This window comes from Polistes fuscatus, unplaced genomic scaffold, assembly GCF_010416935.1.
Source record: "Polistes fuscatus isolate 324 unplaced genomic scaffold, CU_Pfus_HIC Scaffold5, whole genome shotgun sequence".
Lineage (NCBI taxonomy): Eukaryota > Metazoa > Arthropoda > Insecta > Hymenoptera > Vespidae > Polistes > Polistes fuscatus.
Window position 1 is genome coordinate 6,915,623 of NW_025113129.1, and position 9,825 is coordinate 6,925,447.

General features: G+C 35.3%; 1 protein-coding gene across 1 annotated transcript; it reads right to left on the minus strand.

The window, feature by feature from the left end:
* Positions 1 to 6,816: 6,816 nt before the first annotated feature.
* Positions 6,817 to 7,562, minus strand: LOC122522106 (mitochondrial import inner membrane translocase subunit Tim17-A-like). Its single transcript, XM_043642912.1, has 2 exons — positions 7,470 to 7,562; positions 6,817 to 7,287 (listed from the first exon to the last, which is right to left on the minus strand). The coding sequence occupies exons 1-2, from the start codon at positions 7,560 to 7,562 to the stop codon at positions 6,817 to 6,819; spliced, it is 564 nt and encodes a 187-aa protein (XP_043498847.1).
* Between the last annotated feature and the right edge of the window lie 2,263 nt (positions 7,563 to 9,825).

The window sequence follows — 9,825 nt, forward strand, 5'->3', positions numbered from 1 at the left end:
AAAAGCAAAAAAAAAGAAAAAAAAAAAGAAGAAAAGGAACGGAAGAGAAAAAGTTTTCTAAAGAGAAAAAAAGAACTGACGAGAAAACAAAAATATTCACCAGAAAATTTCCCCCCTTTTTCGATTTAATCTCTCTCTTTATCTTTTCCCCGATCACTAATTATTATTTACGAAAAAAAAAAAAGAAACAAAAAATATAACGAGAGAGGGACGGGATAAAAAAAAGAAAAAAAGACAGAAAGAGTAAAATAAAGGAAAAGAAAGGCAACTTAGTTTTCGTGCACGAGAACAACGTAAGAGAAAGAACTGGTTAAAAACGCGCGAAGAAAAGCGAGGAAGAGATTCGTAAGAGCGACTGGCCGCAAAACGTAGCCCGTTTTGCGTTACGTACTCCGGAAGACTTGCTCTTCATCCCCAAGTTTCTCTCTCTCTCTCTCTTCTTGTTTCTAACACGAATTGTGCTCCCTCTCTCGAATCTCTGGCGAAACGAGGTCGGGGAGAGAAAGGAAAGAACCGCCCCCGAACGTGGCACCCCCGTGACAGCCAACCCCAATGTACAAGCCGGTTGGTAACGTGACCGAAGGCGGAGCTTCGTTCTCTTGGCTCTCTCGTGGGTGGCTCACCTCAGGGGTAACTACAAACACGTACTTACCGAACATTATTATCGTGCCCGCACTACTCTCGAGCCACGCGTACACATACATACATATATACATACATACATACGCGTATACCTATATATGTATTAGTATATACGGGGATGCGAATTCTCTTGATTTTCCTTTTCTCTCTCTTTTCTTTGTTTTTTTTCTTCTTCATTTTTCTCTTTACGTAGAGGTAGTACCTCTTCTTCTTCTTTTCCTTCTTCTTCTCCTTTTTCTTTGATTTTTTCTCTTTCTTTGTCTTTTGCTAGACAATTTTAATCTATTTAGTCTAGTAGTTTTCTATGAATTTTTTTTCAAGCCTTTAATTCGTCAAACGTTCTTTTTTTCTTTTTTGTATTCGATTGATTTTAATTAACTTTTGAGTTTAAATATGCGAATTTGTTGATACTTGAGGATCTTTAAATATACTATCCTTATGGACTTCGCGCATTTCTCGTTTTTACCATTGTCTACGATTCGCGTTTAAAATTATATAAGTGACACGTGTTTTAAGGAAAAATCATACAACAACAAATTTACAATTATCCGCGCAGTGGAGATAACGGAGTGCAAACGGTTATATGTACATAATTAGTTGTGTTAGACGATTATGGACGAAAAACGATTAATACTTACGTTATTAATTAACGTAGACGAAAGTAAATATGTTGTTTTTTTGATTGTAGTAGTTTTCCGCAAAGTTTCGTTAAAGATAAAATTTGACCGTCTAAATCGTTTCTCTTTGGCGAATACGTTCGCCCCTTTTAAAATTCCTTTTAATTAACTTTGGAAGTCTGACTTCGTTAATCCTAAAGACCTTTAAATAAAATCGCTTGAAATTTTTGTAATCAACCTAATTCTTAATCAATCGCGAATGAACAAATAATCTGGGTTTCAACATTATTCGTTATGAAGATTTATTTGAGTAAATTTTTCTTGTAATTTTTTTCTCGAATATTTTGCTTTCATACCTGAGTATTTTCTCTTCCTCTTCTTTGGCTCTCTCTCTCTCTCTTTCTCTTCTCATTCGTAAGAACATTTTATATCTGCAAAAAAAAAGAAGAGAAAAAAAAATAAAGAATAAGGAAATATTGTATTTCCTAAAAAAAGGAAATCTTTTTCTTCAGGACGGGACCCTTCTTCGGAACGAAACACCGTTTAACGAACCGCAAAAGAGGCTAGTGCAGTTTATACCCCAGTTGGCCATTATGATTTTTCCCGCCCTTCGATGTAATAAATATCGTAGCGCACCCCTGCCAATTATACGGCACTGGTCCTCGCTTTCCTTTTCTCCCGATCTCATCTCACACTTCCGATACACAAACGATAGACAGGAGACACAATGACGAGAGCATAGTGCGAACATAAGGTCGAATCCACGCGTTCGCTAGAGCACGCCCCTCTCTCCCCCGTACCCTTTTCTTCCCCTCTCCCCGTCTCTCCGTGGCGAGTCGAGTGTACGAGAAATCCGTGACTGCATTATTTCATTAATCGTCATGGTCACCCCTACCATAGTGCGACGTACGTATATCTTTTTACTACGATCTCGTAGCAACCCTTAACTATCTGAAACTTTGTTATTATCTTTTTTTCTTATTGAGAATATCGAACAGAATGAAAGAATAATAATAATAAGAATAGGATCGCGATTCTATTAATGATTCTTTCACAATTCCATTTATTATCTTTCTTTAATATGACGATCCAATTATTAGAGTTGCGGTGGCCGTTCGATTCTTCTTCTTCTTCTTCGTCGATAAAATTAAGCGAGGTTTATCGTTGATCGTGGAATAACGATGCTCTCTCCCTCTCTCTCTCTTTCGGTGAAACGAGCTAGGTAACGAGCACACCCTAAAACCACATTGGCAATTCCTGGTTGTAAGAAGATGAAGTGGTTAAACGAACTTCTCAACGGACTACCGAATCGTGGCGAGAACCACTTTGATGATGGCGCGTGCCTGGTATTAAATCGAAATTCTCTTATTCTCTTCTATATCGAAATCCTGATCTGGATAACGAAGTGTACCCTGCCATCTATAATAGATCCAACTCGTAAAAAGCTCGATTATCTATTTCAGCATTATGCTAACAATTAATTATGATAATAAAACAACGATCAAGGTAATACATTGATACATTGATCATACGATTACTCGACTTTGAGTTTCAATTAATTTCAATAGAAAAATAACCGATGGACAAGTGACAATGTATTTAAAGAAAAGTCAAGATTACACTGTATCCTAGCGGTTAAAAGAAAAGTGTCACTTGGCGTTTATTTGCATAACAAGATCGAATTTCCTCGGTGGTCCGTCCGTCCGTTCGGAGGCGACGATGCGTACGAAATTTGGCGCGAGAAGAGGGTCCCTTCTCCTAATCGACGTGGTGCGATCCTTCTCTCCGCCTCTCCTAACAGAGATAGACATATGTATAGAAGAAGAGAAGAGAGTTTCGTGCATGCGTAAACGTCATAGCCAAGTTGGAGTTAGTACGCTACTAGTAGCAACGGCATACTGCGCGGTCAATTAGTTTAATAGCTCGACAGTTGTCGTCTGCTTCCACAGCCAAAAAAATCCACCCTCCCTCTTTCTCTACATCTTTTTTCCTCCGCTAGTATCGTTATCCTCGAGATATCGATGTCGAATTATTGATTAGAAGAAAAAAAAAAGTAAATAAATAAATAAACAAGATAACAAACGCGTTGTTCATTTACAGATTCGAATAGAGACAACAAAAATAACGGCATACTCGCATAAAACCGCAAATCAAAGATCTCCCGGTCGGTCTTGCGTTCTTCATGCGAGAGAGAAAGAGAGAGAGAGAAACGTAATTTCAAGTGGCAATTAAAGGGGAGGTAATACCGTCTAGAGTGTTTCTATGCGCGCATTTCCTGTAATTTCCTGTAATAATTGTAATCTCTCCAGGGCTGGATCCTCTTGACACTAATAGTCGAGGGATAATACAGATTACGACCCTCCTTCTCTCTCTATCTCTTTCTCCTTCCTTCTACTCAACTCCTTTCTTCCTTCCTTCTTCCTCTTTCTTCTCGGAATATGTCCTCCATCCTATTCCCTTGAATCTTCTTCGCGAACGTGTTTGCCACTCGAATGCCAATCCGAAACAATTCCGTAGCAATCGCAAATCGGTTTCCCTATCCTGGTCAGCACTCTTGTACGAATCGATTCTCGATTATTTTTTCCTCTCTTACCCCTTGCTTCTTCTTCTTCTTCGTTGCTCACGAAGAAGAATATATTTTCATTCGAAAGAAAAACGCGGGGTTGATGTCGACTTCTTCTTTTATTTTTATACAATTTTATCCGTAAAATTCGAAGCTTCATCTTGTAATGAAAAATAATAGTAATAATATTTGAAATTGTTGACTTAATTGAATCCAATCGAATATGGTAACGATCGATTAATTATCCAAACGGTTACGATTCAGTTTATGATCTTTACAAAACACAATCCTCTCCAGTTCGTAATAGGGTCGTTGTATAACGCTTGTGAACCTTTACTTTCGAGTAGGGAGAGAAGGGTTTGTTGTTACACTTAACACTTACCTAGGGTGCTTTCGAACCAGCCCCTCTTTATCTTCTTTTCTATTGTCCCTTGTATGCTCAATTGTAAGAGGAGTTTAGATTTCTCTGATAACGTGTTCGTTTAATTGCGTATAACCTCGATTATGATTGCAATTATTATCTTGGATAATTGAATGATTCGTTTGAAAAATAATGTGAATAGTCAATGTAAATGAGTATATTTGTAATAGAATCAATTTCAAAATTTAAGAATAGTGTATTATATTTTACAATTTAATTATTGAGAATCGAATTTTCCGATAAAAATATAAATTTAAGTTATTCTACTCGGAAGTTTGATCGTTTAGAAAAATAACGACGCGATAAGATCCTAAAACTCGTAAAAACGATTAGTCAATTGGAATTTCTTCGTAGAACATACGCTATGAAAAAGGAATATATCCGAATGATGACTTGGTCGTTGTCGTAGTCGTCGGGACGACGTATTTACAATTTTGTCGTTTCGTTCCAAGTCCGCACGTAAACGTCGGTAATAGGGCTCGTCCACAATGGAATATAACCATCAATAGTGAATTATGTGGGGCACGTGCTTCGACGTAACTATAAAGAGATCGAATAGGAACCTTTTGTCCACAACGATTTTAGCGATGTGCCTTAGACTTGCCTCGAGTTTCGACCCACGTTCTATCGCTAACGTAATCCTAAATATCCAAATAATGGCTTTATTATGCGGCTACTATTATGCGATTATTATTATGAGAACCACATTCGTCCTCGTCCAATCCTATTTTAATCTTTGACTTGAACATATTTTTTCTTTATAATACAAAATATTATTACTTACAGAATCTTAGTATTTGTTATAATCAATATATCTTTTGTTATTTGATTTATTACTATAATGTAATGAAACTTATTCAAAAAAAAAGAAATTCTACTTAGCATTAATTTATAAAAATTGTATTATTAAACATTTCAAAACGCTTCCATCTATTAATTATCTTCCAACAGTATTCTACTTGCAAGAATAGTAAAGATATTGTTATCGTCAACAGTTGTTCTAACGTTGATAAATACAGAAAACCTTTTTATCGGCAGAGGAATCAAAAAGATGTTATCGACTAACGTAAACTTTTATATCGACAGATCACCGTCGATAATACGGACCATAGATTATCTCGCGAGTTTATTACCGACAAATCTAACTAAAATTTAAATCACGATACGGTCGGTAAAAAAGAAATTTCTCTTAACGGTATCTGATTTTGTAACTATTTTTTAAAATGGAATGAAAGACGACTTAAAAAATATTAAAAAACAAAAAAAATATAACAATTTATTTTGAAAATGATCAATTAGTTAAACCTATGCAATATACAATGTAACTTAAATAATCTTATAAGATGTCTACGAGAAGAAATTTTAAATAACTATCCAATCGCTATCTAATAATGTACGAGATTACGCGAGGAAAAAGGAAAATTTAGCTCAAAAAAAAATATATATATATGTATATAAAATAGAGAAAAAGAAAAAAAAAATATTCCCAGAAAGTTCTCTGAGTTAATCCAATAAAGAATTATCTACAGACCGTTGATCGAACTTGAACATTCCACGTGGAGGACCTACGTACCGTGTTCGTAATCGTTGAACGAAACGCGCCAATGAAAGAGTACAATGAAGATTAAGAGAGAGAGAGAGAGAGAGAGAGAAAAGAGAAAGAGAGAAAGAGAGTTTTTGCATTGTAGTAGATTCTCACCCCTAACTAAATACCTACCGGTGGTAGTGTCACGCCTCTAACACAACTCCCTAAATTTTTTCTCTCCTTTCAACCATTTGGTTATTTCTGGACACGTGGAATCGTTGAAAGAATCATTTGTAGTGGTCCTCAAGCGAAGAGAGAAGCGTGCTTCCACTTCTTCGAAAGAAAACGAATGAAATGGAAAAAGATATGTACATGTATATAATATACACATATATAAGCACATGAGTAAAGTGACAATTTGACAATCGAACAATTCGATGGTGGTCTCGCCAAGAAAAGAAAAACTTCAATGCTCGTTAACGTTCCAGTTTGAATCTTTTCCAACTATAGGGAAAAGGGTTGGTGAGATCGGTTAATCCTACGCTTAGAGGGCCTCAATTGTAAATATTGATACCAATCGGTCTAAAGCAACAATGAGGACTCATCTCTTCATGTGCAACTACTAGCATGTCCATCAACTGTGGATTTTGAACATGGGGAACCGTTGTCAAAACAATCATTAACATCTTGCAATAAACGATCTTGGTCCCATCCACCTTGCTTTGATTTGATGATTTTTCCTTTTGCTCCTATCTTTCACTTGGATCTGTAGACAAGAAAATTGACGACGACGACGACGACGATGACAGCGATGACAACGATAACAATGATGACGATTAGACGAATAGAATACGCACCCTAGCTTTTTCTATATATTTATCTCTTAATAAAATAATATAAACGCATAAAAAAGAAAGAGACCATTTCAAGAAAAGATGAAATATTAAATCCTTTCGTCTCAAATGAATAAATAAATTACAAAGTATTAGAACATACAAAATGATGTGATTGGTAATGAAAAGTATAGTAAAAATATAAAAAAAAAAAATTACCAAATTTTGGCGATTCGTTCGAGTTCTAAATTAGTCGGTACATTATTCGATTGTCTTTCAACGTTTGATACATTTCCCGTATAAACAAATCTCTTGCCGATTGGCACTTGTTCTAATTCGTATACGCTGTTATGCTGAGCAAAGAAATCCGCTTGAAGGCGGGTAACCATGATACCGACACCTTCTATCACTGCCAATAAGAAGCCGCCAAATGTTGCGCTACCTAACATCGATGGTATGCCAGTTCTTGCTGCTAAAACGCCCCCGGTCAAAGCGCCGCTCATTATCGAGTTCCATGGGTCTTCCTTCGAACGACAACGAATCAGCGTACACTCGAACGCCGAGAATAGGCCACCCCATACTGCGAAGTTACCGGCCACTTGAGGTCCTCGTGTTTTAATTGCAGTCAAACCACCGTAAAGTCGTCTTCGAAAGCCTGATGGAGCGTTACGGAAACCAATAAAGCTCTGAAAATTTTGTTTCCTTTTTAGTTTCGTTTTTTTATTCCCTTTTATCCTTCAACGAAATAACATTAGTACTTTTTACTTTTATTCTATTCGTTCGATTCAGGTTGTTAAGAAAAAAAAAAGGAATTTCTGATAAAACTAATATAATTAATGGGATGGGATTGGATGGGTCATGAATTTACTTGAAAAAGCGAGCCTCCTATCAAGCCCATAGCAAATGCACCCCCGCAATCGTCGATTACTCTCCAAGGACAAGGTTCTCGCGTATATTCCATCTTTTTCTATCAACTACCTTTATATTACAAAACGTTTCGATCTTAACTTCTTCAAGGAAACACGAGAAATCGAGCATGATCTCCGAATGATATGCAATTGATTATCTTAATAATAATAATAGTCAAAATAAATATAAAATAACCTTAAAAAACGTGTTACTTCTCGATCTCGCGATTCGATTTTGTCAATCTAACGACAAGTTCGTACGCTTGGATGCATTATCTCGAAACTATATATATTATCGATGTAATCAAAATACAAGGAATAAAAAATTAAATAAGTAATCGTGTGAACATTCTTAAGATCATCTAATATACTAAACTGCCAATGAACTAATTTACCCAACTAAAAACCGTGAAAATAATAAAATAATAATAATAATAATAATAATAACAATAATAATAATAATAATAATAATAATAAAAAGGAGAAGAAGAAGATAAAGTAAAGTATTTAATCGTCGGACCATTAGAAAGGGTAACACGATTCTTGATCTGCTTCTGCGGGGGATAAATAGAGAGAACGTGAGCATCCTAAGTGAATAATAAACATCATCGGGGGTGGAAGAGGTTGGTTAGATACGGCAGAGGGTGGTTTTTATATGAGGGTGCCTTCGCGTTGGTTTAAGGTGCCCATATTGGTCCCCTAGCAAAAGCCGCAGGCGTTTTTCCTCTTCAACGTTCTCTCTCTTTCCCTTACCGAATAAAATTCGCCTCCTACCCCATCCTTCTGCTCCTGCCCCCCTCTTCTTCTTTGTCCTAGTCTCTGGAATTTATTATTCCTTTGCTATTATACGATGATTATCTAACGCACTGTGCTCGCCACCGTTTGTAATACGAGAAATAAGCATGGAGTTTCGCTTTGGACGATGGATCCGATGACAAACCGAATATAAATCGATCGTATGTATATACATACGTTATATACCGTCGTACTAGTACTACGCTATAGTAATCACGATAGAACACACGTTTCACGCCTTTCAGAAACACATGTTCTTGCATCTGTCGCGTGTTTCGCTACCAAATTATTACATTTTATATCCAATTAATATCTATCTTCGTAAACATAGATTGTCATTTTAACTAAACACTTTCGAGAGAACTATGAAAATCAAAAACTTCAAACAAAACGATATAAAAATGAAATAATTAAAATTAAATTACATATTTTTAAAACGTTTCTCAACATAAACAAAAAATATATCGATATGAATTTAATACGAATTAAATGTCACTCTTGTAAACGTTCTACCATCGTAAATATTTATTTTTATGTATTTATTAAATCTCATAATTACTTATTATTTTTGGATGTTTTTGAACTACTCGATGTATTCTATGACGTAAGAAAAAAAACTGGATGTCTTCTTTACTTTCTTTTTTTTTCGTCAAATTGAATCTCAGAGGCTACGACGTGGTTTATGGTATGCAAATTGGGTTCGGCCCGTCCCACCACGACCACCCCTTTCTTCCAAATCCTAATCCAATCCGCTTTTGCGTAAAGCCTACCTGCTTTGCCTTCCTGCCTGCCTTTGTAGCTAAGCGAACGCACGAGAACGAAAGCAAATACGGATCGACCGATTTTCCGAATGATTTTTCGACCAGTTTCAAGGATCTTATCGTAGAATACTTGTAACTAGATATCTTTTATATTTTCGTTCGAGAAAAATAAAGACAATAAATGAAATTTTATTTAGAAATAAAAACAAATTCAGTATAAAATCTGTTGCCTCGCGTTTTTTTTAATTATCTAATTTATTTATATAATATTCATAGGTATAAATAAGTAGAATATGCATATATACAAGGTAATTCACGATAAGTAAAACACTTTTGAATATCTCCGTTACTTGAGATCGTATAAAAAAAAAACCTTTGAGTAAAAAATTGCATTATTGCAGTTGGGGAATCTAATGGTTGAAATAATTTTTTATCGAATTTTTAAAGTTATCCACGTTTTTTTTAAACGAAGCTATATATATTTTTGTGTTGAGATATTCTTGTAGAAGATAAAAAAAAACGAATAAAAAATCATTTATTCTCGAGATATTTACATCGAAAAATAATTAAAACATATTAGATCACACATTTATATTTCAATATAAACACTACTGTCTCTAGGAAATTTGTACTAATTACATAGGCTACAGGTGCTCAAAATGGTGACCGTTTGTTTCAATACTTAATTGAAGTATTTTATCTAATTCTCTATGCTCATTTTCTATTTTCCGTGATGTTATCGATTGACATGTAGCTAGAA